The following is a 22,342-nucleotide window of genomic DNA, read 5'->3' on the forward strand; positions in this document are numbered from 1 at the left end:
GATTTGGGCCTCTCGCCAAGCCTGCTTGAAGAGGGACATGAGGAGACCTTGTGCACTGATTCCCAAACTCTTGAGCATCGACAGTCAGAAGAAGATGACGGTGGGGAATGGCAATTAGTGTTTTACAAGGTGGATGATGATCGTGAGACACAGTTGCCAATAAGTCAATGGCAATTAGCGTCTAAAGAGGTTGATGATGAGAATGAGACGCAGTTATCAATAAGTGAGGTTCTTGTTAGGTCAACAAGTCAGGAGGATGACCAGAGTGAGGAAGTGGAAGAGGATGTGGTGGACGATGAAATCACTGACCCAACCTGGGAAGGTGGCAAGCCGAGTGAGGACAGCAGTACAGAGGTGGAGGGATCCGCAGCACCGCAACAGGCTGGAAGAGGCAATGGGGTGGCAAAAGGGAGAAGGCGGGCCACACAAAACAGGCCCGCAACTGTTCCCCGGAGCACCCCCTTGTGGCAATCTCCCTTGCCAAGGGGTAGGTGTTCTGCAGTCTGGCGCTTTTTTGAGGAAAGTGCAGACGATAAAAGAATTGTTATTTGCAACCTGTGCCATACTAAAATGAGCAGGGCACAAAGCACCCTAAAGCGCATTGTTGTGCGACGTGAGCACACACTGGAACTCCACGTTCCACATGTTGGCGAGGCTTTGTGAGCAGCAGAGGGCAGTAGTGGAATACCAGCTGCAACATGGTCGTCACCTTTTCAGTCAGCTTCCGCTATTCACAAGCGATGAGTGGGCATGGATGTCTGACCTATGTGAGGTTGTACGCAACTTTGAGGAATCAACACAGATTATTATAACAGAGCTATTATCAGTGTAACTATCCCACTTCTGTGTCTACTGAAACGCTCGCTGCTCACAATGAAGGCGGACGCTTTGCATGTGAAAGAGGTGGAAATGGGGGAAGACAGTACACAGGGTAATAGCCAGACCACCCTCAGTTCGTCTTCTCAGTGCGAATTGTATGAGGGTGAGGAGGAGGAGCAGGAGACGGTTGCCTCTACTACAGAGGGTAGTACCCATAGCAGGTTTATTCCATCTGTTCAGCGTGGATGAGCTGAAGAGGAGGAAGAGGATGAAGAGATTGAGAGTCATCCTCCTGATGAGGACAGCGAAGTCTTGTCTGTTGGGACTCTGGCACACATGGCTGACGTTATGTTATGCTGCCTTTCCGGTGACCCTCGCGTTATACGCATTTTGGCCAACACCGATTACTGGTTGTTCATTCTTCTAGACCCCCGCTACAAAGAGAACTTCTCATCTTTCATTCCTGTGGTGGAGAGGACTAGCAAAATGGTACAATACCAGAAGGTCCTTTTGTAAAAATTGCTCCAAAAATTTCCAGCTGAGAATGCTGGCTGCAGAGTACGTAGTTCCTTGGGCAACCGAGGAGGGGAGACGAGGGGAACACACAGCATTTCAAACAGAGGCAGGGCAACACTCTCCAAGGCCTGGGAAAGTTTCATGACAACCCGCTAGTACCCTCACCCTGATGCGCGGCCTAGTGTGGCAAGAAGGGAAAAGTTTTGGAAGATGGTGAAGGAGTACGTAGCAGACCATGTCAGCGTCCTCAGTGCCTTACAACTATTGGGTGTCCAAGCTGGACACGTGGCACAAACTGTCGCTCTACGCCTTGGAGGTGCTGGCCTGCCCTTCCACCTGCGTTTTGTCAGAGTGGGTTTTTGGTGCTGCTGGGGGCATAATAACTGATAAGTGCATACGCATGTCAACTGAAATTGCTGACAGGTTTTAGATGGCCAGATCATCAGCAGGCCCTCAACCCCTAATGTTTTAGAGGGTCAGCTCAGCAGCAGACCCTCACCCCTTATGTTTTAGATGGTCAGATCAGCAGCAGGCCCTTGCCCCTAATGTTTTAGAGGGACACCAGCAGGGCCTTGCTCTTAATGTTTTTGAGGGTCACCAGCAGGCAATCAATCATAATTTTTCAAGGGTGTATTGGAGTGCCGGTTCCTTGTAATTTTTGGTGTGAATGGAGTTTATTAGTGTAGGAGTCCCACTACCTGAACAATTGTACCTTAATGTGAATGAAGCCCTCCTTTATGTGATGTACAGGTTGTATCTGAGTGCCTCTTACTTGTAATTTTTGGCAGCACTTGCAGTTTATATACAAGTAAATATACAGAAATGAATGTTTCCTAGCAATTTTTTAAATCAATTTTTTCTTCGGTTTTGAGTGTATTTGACCCAATAGGTAGGGAAGGGAACAGCAAACTGAAAGACAAACTAAACAATGAACTAGGCCCCACAAGCTAGGGAAAAACAAGGTCACCACCTAGCAATCCCTGACACACTTTCCCTAGGCTGCTAAGCCCATGTGCATACCTCAATGGTAGATATACACATGTCCCCGTGCCTAAGACTATAACACACTAAACAGACCCTCAGCAATAGGGAAAAATGGTAAGAGACACCCAGCGCCTTCTACCACCGAAAGCCCTAGCGAGAAGGAGCAGACGATCCACCAAGCATTCAAAGCTCACACAAGGTAGAACTATATCCCGCAAAGGCTATAGGGAGAGGGAGGAATAAATAGCCTCCCCAATGACCAAACAAACCACACCTAATAGGAGGTGGGATTATGTTCAAACCCAAAACAAAACAAACTGTCAGATCGAGTCACGTGCAGCAACTCTGACAGATCGTCTCAGAACACCCACAGGGCTGGGCTTGACAGTCTGTAAAAGTGGCATACTACTCGGAGAACATCATTCCCAGCAGCAACCTGGGAGTCCAAGATGCATCCAGACATCCTCCCCATGCTGTTCTCGAACCATTTCAGTGGTGTTTCCATCAATTTCTGACCTTTTCCTGTGAACCAGACACCCTCCCCTCTTCAGAGCAGGGGGTAGCTGGTTTAATGCTTGGGTTCTCCCTTTGACTTCCATTGTGCTCTGGTGCTCTGTAGAGCACCTGAGCATCCCAAAGTGTTCTACTCGAGCTCCAGAGCACCCGAGCACTTGGTACTCGTTTAACACTACTGTTCACAGATCAGTAAGTGTGGATCCACTGTGCCAACAAACTGGTTAAGCTTTAAGCTAAACCCTAAGGGCGTTAGTTATTTCAGTGCTCTGCTGGTATTCACCCTTTAAACCCTGTAAGGGGAGGCGGACTTTGCTGCAGAGGAGCAACCAGACTTCTACCTCTTGGGATAGTCCCAATATAGTTGTCAGCTGACTCACTGGGGTTAGGGACTCTAATGCAAGCACCAGAAGCTCTGGGCACAGAAAATGCACAGAAAATGCAACAAAACCACAGGTACATTCTGAACAGTCACTTATACTTATGTAGTTTTTGGCAGAACTTGAATGTAGGAAACTTGGCTACACAGGCAAGGAATCCACATGACATTCGCAGAAGCAGTTTCTAATACTGAAACTGAAGATAATGGCAACACAGAACTGGAGACACTAGGAGAGCTAGCGGGCAGGGTAGTGATGGATGTAGGAACAAGACAGTCAGGAGCCAACATTGCAGCACAGACAGGCAGACAAACTAGGAAAACATAAACACAAACTTGAACTGAAAGCTGAACTGTGAGGTCAGGAGTACACAGACAGGAGAGGCACACAGCAGGAACACAAATGGTAACACAGACTGGATAATGCAAGAGAATGGCTGAAGCACAAGTCTTCCAAACGCCTTTGCTGATCATATGGAACCGTAGGCTCAGGTAGTCTCTGCCTGGACAGAGTGCCTTAAATATCCAGGGACCCTCAGCCATTGGCTAGGGAAGGATTCTGAGATGTGCACAGTGGCCCTTTCAGCGGTCACAGGTAAGCATGTGCATGCCCTAATTAAATAGAAGCCGGAGCATTGGAGATAGCAGCTTGCAGAGGATGGCAGACAGCATGGTGAGTAGCCGGAAAGTGGCGGGAATGGACCAGTGACCTAACATTTATATTAGGTCAGTTGTTGATAATACTGTGATTGCCTGCCATAAACTATGATGTATTAAAATAAGGGTCTTTTTATTGGGACAAATAAATAGCCCTTTATAATCAATTTGATCAGCGCTTACACTGAACAATGATTGTGTACTGGTGATTATTAGTGTTGGAGCTCGAATATTCATATCGCAAATATAACTAGTACCAGACTAGTACCAGAACCATTAATATACTATGTGACTAGTACCAGAACCACTAATATAATACAAATATAATAATAATAATGTCAGTTATTTGTAACAAATGATCTAGCTTCTGAAATGCTTAAAGGTAATCTGTCACCAGTGACCTCTCTTTCAAACTGTTTGCATAGATGCGTAGCTCTGGTTCACCTGATTAAAACACCTGATTTCTTTTGTTGATCCAAGCCTCCATTCCTGAGTTATAGGACTTCATATGTACATTAGGCCTTTGGTGCAATGAAGGCGTCACTGTGGCTATTGTTGCACCCAATCTCCACTCCTTTCTGTGAGCAGTCCCTGACTCTCTGCTTTGCCACTGCCTTGCCCTGTCAATCAAAGCTTCCACAGAGGGGCTGAGAGGGAAATAGCTTATAACAGGAGAATCAGACATTTCTCACTGAAAAAACATATTACAAAGTTTCTTGTGGTCGCTTGTACCATTGATTTATGCAAAATTGTGTGAAATGTCAGTGACCATTTAACATTTTATGATGTACACAATGCTGTTTAGAAAGATAACCTCATAATCATGCATTTTAAACCATCCTTAGTCTAGCAAAGTAATTATCACAATTAGCAATGTAAGCCTGTTCTGAAATAAGCCATCCCCTATTTATGCTACTGGAGGCCAGTTAGCTTTATTTTTTACTGGGTAAAATGGAAATGCTGTATTTTCTACATATTTGTATTAAGGCAGTAAATGATCTTCTTTTATGTCTATTCATATGAATTGCCATTATTCATGCTTACTAATGACCCATTTCTCTTCTCTTGTTTCCCTTCATATCACCTCATCCTGTTTGTCCAGTGTTGGTTGAAGCCTAATGTTTCACTTGCCCTGACTTCTCACTTCTGAAGCAACAAGCCACCTCCAGACACTGTAACAGCATGGCTATCTCCTCACGCCTTGCACTGTGGGAACAGAAGGAAAGTCTCACTTAGCATAATACCCATTCCATTTAACCTGCATGTTTATATTATTACATGGTAGTTTAATTTATAGATTAACGTAACCATACACATTAGATATACAGGTATATTGGCTGAAACTGCCAATTTCGATGGAATCGGTCAACCATCTAGCGATGTATTGACCCCGGCACTCCCATCATCTGCCTTCGGATCAGGTTTTCAGTTCTCTAACATGCCCAGTCCTTGGAGAAATAAGTTGCTGCCAGATTCTGACTGCAGCTTTCTCCCCTCTCCAAGTGTGTATGAGTATTGAAGAGGTTTGAGATAGCTGTATACCGACAAGTATCTCATGTCCAGTTTCTAGTGGTTTTCTGGAAATCTTTACTATTTAGTTATGCCCCTCATGTATGCCCTAAATGAAATAGTCATACATGGCAGCTCTGGTTCTGTGTCCTGAATCTTGTTCATCCATCTATAAGCCCATGGCTTGCGCACGTCCAGCCAGGGTATGGCCATGGTCACCTGTGCTTCTGTAATCAATGACTGGCTTCAGCGGTGACATGTCCCAAAGCAGACACGTTATTGTTGAAGCCATAGTGAAAATTCCCAGAAAACCCCATTAAGGTAGGTCTATCAGCAATGTATGTAATATGAGCACCAATGTAAATCCCAATCTAACCCTATGAAAGTACACTGTCTTCCTATAACCCATGCTGCAGTATTATCTCCGTCCTGAAAAGTCAAAAAGGCTAAACTGAAGACATCCTGATGCATCCTGAACGGATTGCTCTCCATTCAGAATGCATTAGGATAAAACTGATCAGTTCTTTTCCGGTATTGAGCCTCTAGGACGGAACTCAATGCCGGAAAAGAATAACGCTAGTTGAAAGCACCCTAAGTCAATAGCACACATTATAAAAATAGCTAAAAGCTCTCTAAGACTAATGGGACATTGTGTTTTACAAGGCAATTGACTATAGTCAGCCATATACATGACATCACTGTTGGTTCTTCTGAGCTATCTCTCCTGATGCCACTGTAAACATGCAACACCACTCTGACAGCAGCTAACCTGAAAACCATGTCCCATCGTTCTTTCACCTGACGTCTGCCATTAAGGGTTGTCAGAACAACCCCATATACATTAGACCATCAGTAGATCTCACATCATCTGTGTACACATCGTGACATTTTTTATGTAATGATATTTCAAGGTTACTTACACCCATTGATATTGCTGAATGCTGTATTCACCAGTGTGGGCCATCAAACAGTCATTTTATAGACAGATATTCATGCAACGCATTTATACTTATAGATCAAGGAAGAAGACAAGGGGCCGGCCCCTACATCTCCTCCACCATTATTTTCAGTCATTCCTGGTGGGTTCATCAAACAGCTTGTTCGAGAAACTGAAAAAGAAGCAAAACAAAAAGGAAAAGACCTGAAGGAAAAGACAGTAAGTGCAAAATGTACTGTACAATACAAATGTATATAAGGACGTACATTTTTGATGAAATAAGTAATATCCCACCTGACACCGTGATATTAAAGATGGGTACGGCCACATAGTCAGATGCAGTTTTGGAGGCTAAAACCAGGAGTGAATAAAAAAATAAAAAATAGAGAAGTCGTATCTGTCCTTTTTATAGGAGAGTAAAATAAAGTACAGAGTTCACAAGAGATGGAAAACACAGTGTGCGGATGTCCCTGATATATGCAAAAGATATAAAATAATAGATTGGGATAAGTAAATAATCTCCCAATTACTGGGGTGTTTTGCATACGTAGGCCATCTAAGATATTTTGCACTTGAGGAGGCACTAGTCGTTTCCCACATTCGTCTTGTACAATAAAAGCAATACTATATTCCATCAAGTTAACACCATTGTGAGCAGTGGGCACAAATAGGAGATAGTAGAGAGATGCTTATACATTTCAGATGAGAAATATAGGCTACAGTCATAGCCTAGAGCTCACTAAAACCACAGGTTAAAAACCAAACCTCACATCCTATTAGAAGGGTGTCAGCCCAGATAATTAGGTAATTTTTACCCCTAGTATGCTAAACAGTAACTATTTGAAGGGAGAAAAATACTATTGTTATATAAATATATTTGCGTCAAAAGGCAAGCCATGTTTTTAGTGATATACAATAGTCATACAAAAAAAAAGTTAGAGAGTGCATAAACACAATAGCAAAAGAAACATAGGGCCAGATTTATCATTATTTCAAGTCAGAATAATGGAGTGAAAAAGTCGAAAAAAAAATACGCAAAAGCTAAAACTGCGCTTAAATTTGCAAGTTTTTTCTGCTCTTCACTATGCTCGCCAGTTTTCTGAAAGTGGGCGTGTTTTCTTATGTAAATGAATCTCTAGACAGATTTACTATTGGGACTATTTAAAAAGTCGCAAAAAAAAAGCGCAATTTCACTCCAGTGAGGACCATGCTTATCTTATGAGACTTTTTAATAGAACATGCGACTTTTTAATAAAAACATGCGACTTTTTCGTAAAGATGTGCGACTTTTGTAAAGCTGCTTACTGACGGATAAACTGCTACCGTCAAACCACATTTATTACAGGGCCGATCATAACTCTGACTTGGCTAAAACCGACTTTAGCCATATGTGAAAGTGGAGTGAGCTGTCAGAGTAATGATAAATCTGGCCCATAGAGTGCATTTGAAAAGTCTTCAGATCCTTTCACTTTTTTCACATTTTGTCATGTTGTGGTCTCAAATCCATTGCTATGACACTTAAAATTAGATCAGGGGGCCTCCCATTTCTCTTAATCATTTATGAGATGTTTTTACTCCTTGATGGAGTCCATCATAAATTTAGTTGATTGGGCATTATTTGGAAAGACGCAGCCATGTGTATGTAAGGTCTCACAGCTGCCAATGCATATTAGAGAAAAATCAAGCCATGAGGTGGAAAGAACTGCCTGTACAACTCAGAGACAGGATTCTATGGAGGCTTTTCAAATCCCATGAGCACTTGCCCTTCCCTGCAGCCAATAGCTGCATCAATTCTTCAGTCCAGCCTGCTTCCCTGGAGGAGTGTTGTCCTGCACCCCAGGAGGATCTAGCCTCGGACTTCACTGCCATCCAAGCTTCTTAATGCTGCAGCCCCCACATGGTTCCTGGGTGGGACAATCGTAAGTGCACCAGCAGTCGCTCACCAATGTTTTCTGAAACCGGGCCCCAACATTCAGACAGGGTTAGTTGCTATGCAGTAGTTTATGGCCATTTGAGTACTAGAAGTAGATAGCTGGGAAGAGTGTCTTGCCTTTGCCTTTATCTTCCAAAAGGGTGTGTGTGACCACATCACTGTTTCCAGTTATAGATAGCCACCCCCTTCGCCAGATATTTTCCTTAGACAGTATTGTAATCTGTGCTCTGTTCTTTTTATTGCATTATCTTTATGTTCTTCACCATTGTTCACCTATACCCAAATAAACCTGTTGATAAGTTAACTCCTTCCTGGGGTGAGTGTTTACTGAGATGGGCAGGGGTTTCCCTAGTCGACCAATGGCAGAAGAAGAGACCCTCCTGCAATTCTATACAGCTCCAAGTAAGATTTGGGTGAAGGCACTGCACCATAGTGAGGTGAGACCTGCCATACACCCCGCTTACTGAGGGCTGCACAAAGGGGTGTTACATGGAGAAGGGTACAAGTAAAATTTGTTGCACTGAAAGTTCCCAAGAGCACAGTGGGCTCAATAATTCTTAAATGGACTAAGTTTGGAATAACTAGGACTCTTCCTTGAGCTGGCCACCTCCACCAAACTAAGTAATCGGGGGAAAGGGGCCTTGGTAAGAGAGGTGACCAAGAACTCAATGGTCACTCTGGCTGAGTTCCAAAGATCATGTATGCATATGAGAGAAACTTTCAGCACTCTACCAATCTGGGCTTTTTGACACAGTGGCCAGAAGGAAGTCTCTCTTTATTAAAAGACACATGAAAGTTTTCAAAAATACCCTAAAGGACTCTCAGACAGTGATAAACAAGATGCTCACTGAGAACCAAGATTTAACTTTTTGGCCTCAATTCTAAGCATCTGGTTGGAGGAAACCAGGCACTGCCCGATACCATCCCTATAGTGAATGGTAGTAGCAGCATCATGCTGTGAGGATGTTATTCAGTGGCTGGGACAAGGAGACTGGTCAGAGTTGAGGGAAAGCTGAATGGAGCAAAGGACAGAGATATTCAGTGTGCTCTGGACCTCAGACTGCGCTGAAGCAACAAAACAATGCCCCTAAGCAGCCAAGGCAACACAGGAGTGGATTAAGGACAACTCTGTGAATGTCCTCGACTCCGTCAGTGGCACAGCCAGAGCACTGACTTAAACCCAACTGAACATCTCTGGAGAGACCCTAAAATGGCTGTCCACCGAACGTCCCCATCCAGCCTGACAGAGTTTGAGAGGTTCTGCTGAGAAGCAAGGCAGAAAATCCCAGGAAGACTGTAGGCTGTAATTGCTGCCAAAGATGCCTAAACTAAGTACTGAGTGAAAATTTTAGTTTTTCCTTTCATTAAATTAGAAAAGATTTCTAACATTCTGTTTTTACTTTCTCGTTATGGGGTATTGAGTAGTGATGAGAGAAGTTATAAAAAAAATTCTAGTAGTAAAGATCAGCAGCTCACCTCTAGACTAAATGGATAAGGGTGCTCACCTCTCGGTCCACCCGAACCGTATGGAAGACAGAAGTAATAATAAAAGATAGAGGGGCACTCCGTATAAGGGAACAGAAGACGGTACTGTAAATATCACTATTTAATATAGCATCAAATATTCTAAAAAACACCCATAAAGTACATCCATAAAATAAATAAAACAATCAAAGTATGAGAAGGGTCTTAGAAATGGCCTGCAATGGTGGAGGTTCAATCAAGTTCCAGACAGTTCATAAGGAATGAACACTCCCCACAATGATAGTCAATCAAGGCAGATCTCAATGCTTTCAAGGGAAATCCAAGCAATACAATCTTGCAACTTCAATACGATGTTACTGATGTGGTGAGGTATCCAGATCCGGAGCTCAAATACAGAGGGACAGATAATTGTGTCCAATTTGGGGAGGACTATCTATTCAAATGGATAGAAGATGGCAACAAAAGTCTCTTACCCCACTCTGTTACTGGACTCAGCGTGATGTATCAGAGAACAGCCGATCACCTACTGCAAACGCGGCGTCCCACGTGGTATGGAGTCTGAACGTGACGTCTCACGTGACTCCTCGGCTGTGGCGGTGATGATGTAATCCGTCTTTCTCAGAGGTATACTCTCAATACGAGATAGATGGTATAGATGGAATCAACCGCCGTTGTTTCTTCCTGATCACTTGTATTTCCTTGAGGGGAACGGCTCACTGTCCCAATTGGCCCAAACGCGTTTCAGGGTATACACCCCTTCCTCAGTGGGAAGGGGGTGTATACCCTGAAACGCGTTTGGGCCAATTGGGACAGTGAGCCGTTCCCCTCAAGGAAATACAAGTGATCAGGAAGAAACAACGGTGGTTGATTCCATCTATACCATCTATCTCGTATTGAGAGTATACCTCTGAGAAAGACGGATTACATCATCACCGCCACAGCCGAGGAGTCACGTGAGACGTCACGTTCAGACTCCATACCACGTGGGACGCCGCGTTTGCAGTAGGTGATCGGCTGTTCTCTGATACATCACGCTGAGTCCAGTAACAGAATGGGGTAAGAGACTTTTGTTGCCATCTTCTATCCATTTGAATAGATAGTCCTCCCCAAATTGGACACAATTATCTGTCCCTCTGTATTTGAGCTCCGGATCTGGATACCTCTCCACATCAGTAACATCGTATTGAAGTTGCAAGATTGTATTGCTTGGATTTCCCTTGAAAGCATTGAGATCTGCCTTGATTGACTATCATTGTGGGGAGTGTTCATTCCTTATGAACTGTCTGGAACTTGATTGAACCTCCACCATTGCACGCCATTTCTAAGACCCTTCTCATACTTTGATTGTTTTATTTATTTTATGGATGTACTTTATGGATGTTTTTTAGAATATTTGATGCTATATTAAATAGTGATATTTACAGTACCGTCTTCTGTTCCCTTATACGGAGTGCCCCTCTATCTTTTATTATAAAAAAAATTCTATTTGGCTGCTTCGCCAAAGTTCACAAAGTTCACAAAGACATATTCATCACATTCCATTGTATGTAGCTGGCGTAATGGCTGAGAACGGCGATCGCACAGCCCCGGTCATTGAACCCCTCAGATGTCCCGTTCAACTCTGATTGCGGCATTTGACAGTCACATTGAGATTAGTGTTTATCAAGCACCAAAGTCCTTGGGTGCTCTGGCCGAACACATCGCGATGCTCGGGTGCTCTACCGAGCACCCGAGTATAATAAAAGTCAATGGGAGAACCTGAGCATTAAACCAGGCACCCCCTGCTCTGAAGAGGAGAAGGTGTCTGGTTTACAGAAAAAGGTTAGAAATTGATGGAAACACCATGAGATTCTGCTCATTTGCCTGTCTTTTCCATATGCTCATGTTTATGCAAATGAATTTACACGAGAAAAGTGTATAGAAAGGTTAATGAATATTATGTTAGGACAATCAGAAAACTTTTTGTCACCCTAATGATAATGATCTAGGTGCACAGGTCCACCCAAGCCATCCAACAGTTATGAAGCAACTTTGAGGCTTACTGGCTCTCAGTCAGATGATTGTAAGGTATGCTGACTATATCTGTCTCGTGGATAGATTATTGGCTTGCACATACCTGGCTTTTGGCATATAGCCATTTTGTGGTTGTCTATTGTATGTCATAGGTAATGGGAGTCCAAGCTGCATCCAGACATCCTTCCCATGCTGTTTCCAAACCATTTCGGTGGTGTTTCCATCAATTTCTAACCTTTTTCTGTGAACCAGAAACCCTCTTTTCTTCAGAGCAGGGGGTTCTTGGTTTAATGCTCGGGTCTCCCATTGATTTTATTCTGTTCAATTGTGCTCGAGCATACACAGTATTCGGCCGAACACCGCGATGTGCCGAGCATAGCGATGCTCGAGTCGAACTGCTGTTCGGCCGAGCATGCTCACTCAACACTAATTGAGACCTATCAGTGGTTAAAAACAAAAAAATAAGTACTCACCTCCATTTGCTCGCAAACAGGCCGTAGTGGCCATCTTGATTAAAGAAAACTCACCAAATCTCGCTTGCGCTGACATGATGACATCACCACGTCACCCCATGTGAAATACCCTAATGGTGGAACCCACATGCTCTTAGCTGCACTGTTTACATTGGATAGCATAAATCACATGTGAGGGGCTAAGAATAATACATGTGTTCTACATGACATGATAGTTATTTTTTCTGCGTGTATTTGCAGTCTTCATCGCATGCCACAACATTTTAATGATCCAGTGATAATAATGCACGTGAGGTCAGCTGATTTTGTGTCATTTTATATATGGCTTTACCGGAAAGGGGCAGGGGCAGACTGGGAACTTAAAGTGGTCCTGGAAAAAATACTAAAAGTGGCCCCTTTTGTAGTCGGGTCCAAATTGATGGAGGGCAGGGCCAGCAATCCCATATTGTGGCACATTATACCACCCCAACAAAGCCAAATACTACAGTCCATCACGAAATACTGCCAGCAGTACAAAATACATCCCCAAAAGCTTCCACTGGCCGGCCGTGAGGAGGACACGGACGGCACCCTGGCCATCGGTTCACCGGGAAATTTCCCTGTAAGGTCTATGGCCAATTTGCCCTTGGAAAGGGGTATGGCTTCCCAAGATAAGGGAGCATGTACAAAGGGAGCTTTGTACACCAAAAATTTGCCAATATTTTGCTGCATTTTTGGAGTGAAACTATACCTATATGAAATTTATACATAAATTAGACAGTTTTTTTGGGGCACTGACACACTTTTTTGTGCACAGACAACATTTTAGTGTCAATCTCACTCAGGATTTACCATCCTCCAAGTTTACAAAGGTCCATTCGCCAGAATAGTCCATTTCTTTAATATTAAGACTGTAATTTGTATTCTTAGATAAAAGTACGACACTATTAGTAAATCTGCCCCATTATCTTTCTAGCTCTCCACTTTGGGCTTTGAGGTTCTGTGTACATTTTTGTCAGTATTCTTCTTAACTATTAACATTGTTGTATTCTACAGGTCCTTCTCAAAAAATTTGCATATTGTGATAAAGTTCATTATTTTCTGTAATGTACTGATAAACATTAGACTTTCATATATTTTAGATTCATTAGACACAACTGAAGTAGTTCAAGCCTTTTATTGTTTTAATATTGATGATTTTGGCATACAGCTCATGAAAACCCCAAATTCATATCTCAAAAAATTAGCATATCATGAAAAGGTTCTCTAAACGAGCTATTAACCTAATCATCTGAATCAACTAATTAACTGTAAACACCTGCAAAAGATTCCTGCGGCTTTTAAAAACTCCCAGCCTGGTTCATTACTCCAAACCGCAATCATGGGTAAGACTGCCGACCTGACTGCTGTCCAGAAGGCCATCATTGACACCCTCAAGCAAGAGGGTAAGACACAGAAAGACATTTCTGAAGGAATAGGCTGTTCCCAGAGTGCTGTATCAAGGCACCTCAGTGGGAAGTCTGTGGGAAGGGAAAAGTGTGGCAGAAAACGCTGCACAACGAGAGGTGGTGACCGGACCCTGAGGAAGATTGTGGAGAAGGACCGATTCCAGACCTTGGGGGACCTGCGGAAGCAGTGGACTGAGTCTGGAGTAGAAACATCCAGAGCCACCGTGTACAGGCGTGTGCAGGAAATGGGTTACAGGTGCCGCATTCCCCAGAAACAGCGGCAGAAGCGCCTGACCTGGGCTACAGAGAAGCAGCACTGGACTGTTGCTCAGTGGTCCAAAGTACTTTTTTCGGATGAAAGCAAATTTTGCATGTCATTCGGAAATCAAGGTGCCAGAGTCTGGAGGAAGACTGGGGAGAGGGAAATGCCAAAATGCCTGAAGTCCAGTGTCAAGTCCCCACAGTCAGTGATGGTCTGGGGTGCCATGTCAGCTGCTGGTGTTGGTCCACTGTGTTTTATCAAGGGCAGGGTCAATGCAGCCGCTATCAGGAGATTTTGGAGCACTTCATGCTTCCATCTGCTGAAAAGCTTTATGGAGATGAAGATGTCATTTTTCAGCACGACCTGGCACCTGCTCACAGTGCCAAAACCACTGGTAAATGGTTTACTGACCATAGTATTACTGGGCTCAATTGGCCTGCCAACTCTCCTGACCTGAACCCCATAGAGAATCTGTGGGATATTGGGAAGAGAAAGTTGAGAGACGCAAGACCCAACACTCTGGATGAGCTTCAGGCCGCTATCGAAGCATCCTGGACCTCCATAACACCTCAGCAGTGCCACAGGCTGATTGCCTCCCTGCCACGCCGCATTGAAGCAGTCATTTCTGCAAAAGGATTCCCGACCAAGTATTGAGGGCATAACTGAACAGAATTATTTGAAGGTTGACTTTTTTTGTATTAAAAACACTTTTCTTTTATTGGTCGGATGAAATATGCTAATTTTTTTAGATAGGAAATTTGGGGTTTTCATGAGCGGTATGCCAAAATCATCAATATTAAAACAATAAAAGGCTTGAACTACTTCAGTTGTGTGTAATGAATCTAAAATATATGAAAGTCTAATGTTTATCAGTACATTACAGAAAATAATGAACTTTATCACAATATGCTAATTTTTTTAGAAGGACCTGTATTAGGATTTTTTTTTATATAATCACAGTTATTAATATTAATAAATATTTGTAGGTGAAACAAGATCTTCCACCAGAAAATTTAAAGGTAAGAAATGTTTGTCTAAGGTATGCTTGATGTACTGGATTGATTAAATTGAAATATCATTATTATATCATTATTATATTTAAGGGTTAAAAGTTTTTTTTTTTCCAGAACCGTGCCACGACTGTCCATAGTCTGTGACTGCAATTACAGCTCTACCCACTTCAAGGGTTATGAGCTGCAATACCAGGCACACAGCGTATGGACAGGCAGAGTCCTGCTGTAATCCTGGACACTTTGAAAAAAAGGGTAGTCTCCCTTCAGAAAATATAATTTATCATGTAGAGAAAGTTAATACAAGCCACTTAACAATGTATTGTGATTGTCCATATTTACTAGCTTGATTCATTTTTTCAGCACATTATTCACTGCTCGTTTCCATGGTGACGACCACTCTGCAACACAGCAGCGAGAGCCGTTCTTGCACACTATAGAAAAAAGCACTAGTCTATGTCTTCTGCCATAATCCTGGCCACCAGAGAGGGCAGTGCTTTTTCCTATAGTGTGCAAGCACGGCCACCACTGACGGATTGTAGAGTGGTCAGAACCATGGAAATGAGTAGTGTATAAAGTGATTGTAACAATGAATAAACCCATCAAAGGAGACAATATGTACAATCATAATACATTAGACTAGGACTAAACATGGTGGTAGTCATGCGAGCTGTCATGTGACCTTGCTTTGCGTTAACTGCCCAGGTATCTAACAGGTGAATATCGGTGTATTGAGCATTATTCAGAATATACAGCATTATTAACTTCATCAGTACCTCATGATGTCTGTCAGCGTAGAAGCAGTATGTGCTGTGTTTTTTTTTACACTATACTTTATTAACAACATGACAACATTGCATAGAGACAGGCAGTCAGGCACATAGTGATGTAGTTACTGTAACAACCACAATAAAATCATGATTCCACCACTAGTCCTATTTACTTATCACATGTGTCCTGTGTGCTGACCCAGCACATGTATGTCATGTAACACCGCTTACTGAATGTCAGGGTATAAAGAGTGTCACATGACTGATGCCATGCTTCAGTTAGGCCATGGATGCGTTACAAAGGAGGGATACATGGGCTATACCATTCTACCGTATATAGGGGTCAACTGCCTGATGTAAGGAAGGTATGTATGCAGAATATTAAATATGTGTATATTAGAAAATTGTATTGTTTCCTATTATATAAACAAATAAGAAAAATAAATAAAAACCTTAATACCCCTTTAAGAATTCGATTTATATTGACATCATGCCTTCACTCCAGCATTCTTGCTTCAAAAAGTCACAAAATAAGGGTTTTACACCTTTTTGCACTCACTTTCTCAACAATGTTGTAACTTTCTGCAGTTTTACACCACCCATTCCCATTTCGAAATGTTGATAGAAAAGTTGGTGTGGTTAGCTATGTTAATGAGACTTTTTTTAAATGTTGCAACAAAAAAAAAGTCGCACTTTCACCCCAGTAGGAGGGTGTTGTAGGAAAACTGGAGTAGCCTTCCAAGACAAAAGTGTTGGGTTTTAAGATAAGGCAAATTTATCAAACAATATGAGATATTTGATAAATGTGGCATAAAGTACTCCAACGCAGACTGAAGCCAAACTGACTTCAAATATTCCCCTCATGGTAAATTCCCCCCATAGATCCATCAAATCCAACTTTTTGATCATGAGTGCCACGTTAACAATCAGCACTTGCTGTCATATTTGAAGTTCTATAATTAGCTCCACTGATAATTAACAAGTGACATCAGTGTTATTTGATAATTATCTTTAATTAGCATCGAGGGTCATGTTAGTGCTAAACAACAGGTTGTTTTAAACTTTAGGGAAGAGTTACACAAGATACAGAATGGAATTTATTAGGTTTCAGGAAAATTAATTACAAAAATGTAATTTTACTTTTGGGGAATTAAGAATGATTCTTACTGTTCAATGTGAACATGATATTAGGATAATTGGATCCCAGTGGTGACGTAGAGCAAACAGCCATGAGTGGAGAACTGAAGTTCTAGTTCTGAGATAACAGCTGCAATTAGTCATGAAAATTCAACAGATACTGTACCACCTGCCTGCCATGCTGATACACCGGCTGATGTTAACAGCTAAAGGACCTTGTACACAGCTCTTGTTTGTCCGCTGGTTGGTGAGCCTTTTATGTGGGCGAGGATGAAATTATCAACTGATTATCAACCAGTGAAAAGGGACCTTAAAGGGGTTCTCCAGGATTTTTATATTGATGAACCTACAGCGGAACAAAAGAGTCCTAAACTGCAATGTATACAAAAATAGAAATACATTTTATTGAATACATAAATATAAAAGCATTGAGATAACAAAACACACACAAAATGTGTGATACCTCCCGGCAGACAGAGTATGCATAAACGAATTAGTACAAAGTGAGCACATATGAGGAAAGCCTGCAAAAGTCTGAATACAAAATAGTTTGTAAAGTGCTAGGTGCAATAAGCATGCGACCTACAAGGGCAGAAACCAATCAAAAATCTATAATGGCACCCACATAAAGTATATGCATAACAGAAGTGGACACACACAGAAGTGGCACAGATGCTTACTAAATTTTTTTTTTAATTCTCTCATGGTTTTGGCTTAAAAAAACTGCATCAGAAAACCTTACCATTGAAACTGAGCCCAAGGCTTGAGATCAGCTGTTACAGGCAATACATTCCAGCTGTAGTGATTGTAAGGTTGGGTTTCTATGTTTTTTATGGACAAAGCCAGGAGTGGATTCAAACAGGAAGAGTTCTTTTAGAACTCAGTTTATGATCCGTTTTTGGCTTTGGTTTCAAAACTTCATAAAATATCTTAATGTGAAATCCTAGCCTAAAGCAGTAATGTACCATATATCAAAGTGATTGCTTGTCCAAGACTCACAATGGTATAAAGTAATAAAATACGTCATAGTCACCATATTGATCATCTGCTGCTCCCGTTCCAACACTTCTTAGTTTCCTTTGATCTCTGCTTCCTCTTGACACAGGAAATGTGACTCAACCAATCATTAGTAGGAGTCATGACTCACCTTGGCCGGTGATTGGCTGATTGGTCACAATTCTATGTCGGGAGGGAACAGGAAGTAGAGACTGTTGGGGAATCGGGGTGAGACAGCAAAAGAGCAGATGGGATTGTTATGGCGAGTATTACTTATTTTATTCATTTAAATCATTTGGAACTTTTTTTATTGTAATTAGCCTGATAACCTCTTAATCTCACCTAGAATGTTGATTAAGCCCTGAGCCAATAAAATTAGGAGATTAGTCTAGATACGAAGGTAAGTTAGTTATTATTTATTATAAATCCTGTTCAGGTTTATGAAGCTGATGTCTTGCTACTCAAATATAAAAAACAAATGTTGGTTATGTAGGACTGTATATATATATATCCATCCTCTATAATGAAAGGAAGATAAGGTGTGTGCACTTAGACCTTGATGTCTCATTTTTTTAATGGTCCACTAAAAAACACTGTGAAAGAGATATATAGCTTGAGAGAGGCTTATTATTTAATTCCAAATATTTTTTTATTTACCCCGGTAGTCTCCTGGAAAATTGAACGATTCACTAGTTCAACAGTTTGTATATCAGGATGAAAATATTCTCACAGTAGGAGAAGAAATGGCAGGTATAAATAACGTCTTCATGAATGGACTTAATGGAGACAAACACCCAGGAAAAGGAGAAGCTTCAGAAAAAGCAAGCAAAAGAGCCATACAACCTGTTAAGAGCCCTACAAAGAGACAGAGCACACAGGAACCCAACAATATTAACAAAAGTGAGACGCCGGTCAATAAAAACAATGGACGCAAAGAGAGCAAATCACCGGTTCCTTCTGGAGAAGTCCTGACAGAAGAAACCATACAAACACATACCAGTAATACAGTCAATGCCAGCACAGAGAGCCAGGATGACCAAGTGCAATCGTCCCAAGAAAATATTGAAGTAAAGAATGACAAGCTTGAAGAAGATAAAACACAGCAAGATGCCCAAGATAATGATGTGCCAACCACGAGTACTAAAGAACAACAACATATTATTCCAGAGAAGGTAACCCCTGCTTGAATAGCAATGTTATGTCTGCCAGGGAAATCATATTTGTATTGTGAGAATTGCTGCTAAATTTGTTATTAAACTTAGGAGGCTCCAACTTGTAATAATACCCTATTATTTTACATAGAAGAATAGCAGAGGTTGTCCTTTGGCTCCAACTCTGAAGGACTTATTCAATGGCCACCCCAATACTAATTCCGCTGCTTGGGAAATGAATAGCTACCTGTAGATTCCTTTGATATCAGATAACCACTGGGTGTTGCAGCAGGTTTCACTGGGATGAATGCGTTCTTAATCTTTTATTTTTATGGACTACTTATCCAAAATTCCGATGCAGTCAAAGTTTTTACAGACACAATTTAAAAACAAATAAAGATGGGTAACACTGTGCATGCATTATTATTTAATGCCATGTGTGTGTAAAGTTATTTAGTGGAGGCCACAGTCAGTGAAAATATGAAACTAGTGTGCTGTAAGTGCGGGGAGCAGGGAGTGAAGTTCTGCGAGTACTGCTGGTACTCACCATCCTTCTTCTTCTCCGGGGCCGCACTGCACTGTCCTGAGTACAGCATCAGGAGGTAGTGCGCACACAATGATTGATGCTGATGCAGTCAGGTGACAGTGCGGGCCGGAGAAGACAATGGAGTGTGACTGCAGGGGAAACTGCAAGACATGGAGAGGAGCAGAGTAGCAGGAGAGGTAAGTGAAGTTATTTTTTTTAAGGTTTCATGGGGTTCTGGCATGGAAATCTGATGTGAGGTTTGATGTAGTTCTGACATAGAGGTCTGGTGGGAGTCTGACCATGGAGGTCTGATCTGAGGTCTGTTGGGGGTCTGATCTGAGTTCCTGATATGAGGGTCTGATGTGAGGTCCTGATATGGGAGTCTGAGCTGAGGATCTGATCTGAGGGTCTGATCTGAGGATCTGATATGGGGATCTGATCTGAGGATTTGATATGGGGGTCTTATTTTCCTCCTCTAAAACCTGGAGTGTGTCTTATCTTCAGGTGTGTCTTATAAAGCGAAAAATATGGTAATTTAAAATTTATAAAAATAAGGGTGAGACAAGAGAGAAAAAGACTTTTGATTTGCATAGAAAGATTTAGACCAAACTCTAATTGGTTGACCATTTCTGCTGAATGGAACTTGTCGAATTTCATATGATTCACTTATCGCTACTTACTAGTCAAATCCATTAGGATTAAAATTGCCAAAAGATAGCACACTGGATACTGGTTTTATACACAGTCGAGTCACATTATAACATCCAATAGCTAATATCAAGAGTAACTGCCCTATGCAGCACAGACAAAAGCTAGACAAGCTGGGAGTGACTCAATAAGGTCCAAGTAGGCTGTCGCAGGTTGTCACAGCTGTGCTGAGTGCAATCCATCCCACAGCTGCTGGAGGGTACATGGGGGAAGATCCATATAGCAAACAATCGAGACCCACAGATTTTCAATTGGGTTCAAGTCCGGGGAATTAAGGGGCCAGGATAGTACTTGTAAGTCTTGGTCATGCTCTTCTAACCAATATCAGATATTTCTAACTGTGTGACATGTCGCATTGTCTTGCTGGAAGTTCACATCCTCCCCAGGGTAGACAATCAGCATGAATGGGTATACGTGATCTGCAAGGATGGATTCATACCCAAATCGATTGAGAGTGCCTTCATATGGATGAGTAGACCATAAGAATGCCAGACCATATAGTTGCCACCACCAACCACCAGCTTGTGTTCTTCTAGCAATGGTTGCAGGGCGTTGGTTCTCTGTTTTTTCTGGCCTGACACACCAATGTCCATCCATTCAATGAAGCAGAAAATGTTACTCATCAGAGAAGGCAACCCTTTGAAAGTCTGTGGAGGTCCAATTCTGATACTGAAACAAAAATTGAAGTCCTTTCTGCTGATGCAACTTCCTTACCAGAAGTGTAGTGGCAATCTGCTTCCGAGTGCCGTACACAGTAGAGTTCACGGAACTGTTGTTTTAGAAACATGTCTGGTGCCCCCTCTGGTCATTTAGGTGAGCTGCTCCACTGTAGCATGTCAGTCAGCCTTCCTGCAACTTAGTAGCTGACATTTACCGCTCACGTTAATGGCATGATACACTTTCTTCACAGCATCATGAGAACAGTTTCAAATCTGTGCAGTTTCAGAATTAATGACACCCTTAACCCAAAAGCCATATACCTCATATACCCACCAAGCCAGTTTACGACACGTGACTTCCTGCATGAGCTAAGCGCTGCAGAGGTTGAAAGTAGGCATAGTGGTCAAAATAAAGTTACTCCACTGTTTATCTTTCAATATATTTTACAATCGTATGTATATATTGTTGGGTTTTGCTCTGGTAGACAGGCTAGCGGACGCAGTATAGAGGCAATCACAAAGTCTTTAACTTAAACAGTTCGTGTTTATTCACACATAAGGAAACACAGTCTTGGTGTTTGTTCACACCATGCAATGTGTATGAAAAACAAAGTCTTCACCTGGTTAGCGGTCTTTCCCCCAGCCTTCCACAGCAGGCTTTAGGTGCCTGTTTTCCAGCATGCGGCTTTCAAGCATTTAGCATGGCACCAATTCACAGATCCTAAAACAGAGTCTCCACAGCTTCCCTGTCAGGTGGAGGATCATCCACACCCAGCTGAGACTGCTGGCTCGGTTTTATATAGGCCAATAAAGACCCGGCCTGGAGCTTGGGGAGAAGCCACCCACCCAGCACTTTGGCTACTCCCAGTAAGAGCAGGCCTGGATTGGCTTTACAGCCACGCTAACAACAAACAGTGTCAACCAGCACTAGCAGCTGCTGACACTTAAAACTACCGGCTCTTACCTCACCGAGGCCAGGAATCTTGGTGACACATACCTTCCATTAATGACGGCCCCTTGCGCCTTCCTACAATATATATATATTTTGCAAAAAATTATTTCAAATTTTATGATAAATCTTGTATTGGACTGGGGGAGTAAGTTCTGGTGGATTGAAGTCCTTGTTTCCATGTCCGGGTTACCAGAAATGAGCCTTATGGTGTAAACAGGAATCGGATGAGAGAAATTCGGCAGCGCAGTCCTATACATGATTTACAGTGAATTACATGGTGACTTTGACCCACGTCACTCTTTAGGATCAGCAGCGCCAAGATTCCAGGCAAGGTATCAGAGACTTTTTAATTTAAAATGTTATGTCTGGAATACAGTAATACAAAATCTAAAACATGTACAAGGAGGAGAAAAGGTGCTCATCCTCTAACTTTTATTTCTCTAGAGATGTTATGATCTCCACTCATATGACAATGTTCTTTATTTCTTTCTTAATTCTCCTAAAAAAGCGTCAAACCCCCCTTCAA

The 22,342-nt window shown here is 42.2% G+C and overlaps 1 protein-coding gene across 1 annotated transcript in view; it reads left to right on the top strand.

Annotated features, from left to right (window-relative positions):
• MYO18B (myosin XVIIIB) overlaps positions 1-22,342 on the top strand; it is a 758,252-nt gene that overhangs the window by 36,002 nt on the left and 699,908 nt on the right. Inside the window, exons 2-5 of the mRNA XM_044275382.1 lie at positions 4,971-5,089; positions 6,393-6,533; positions 14,894-14,926; positions 18,486-18,992. Of these exons, the coding sequence (XP_044131317.1) occupies positions 5,051-5,089; positions 6,393-6,533; positions 14,894-14,926; positions 18,486-18,992 (720 nt within the window). The 5' untranslated portion in view covers positions 4,971-5,050. The remainder of the gene's footprint in view (positions 1-4,970; positions 5,090-6,392; positions 6,534-14,893; positions 14,927-18,485; positions 18,993-22,342) is intronic.

This window comes from Bufo gargarizans, chromosome 1, assembly GCF_014858855.1.
Source record: "Bufo gargarizans isolate SCDJY-AF-19 chromosome 1, ASM1485885v1, whole genome shotgun sequence".
NCBI classification, from domain to species: domain Eukaryota; kingdom Metazoa; phylum Chordata; class Amphibia; order Anura; family Bufonidae; genus Bufo; species Bufo gargarizans.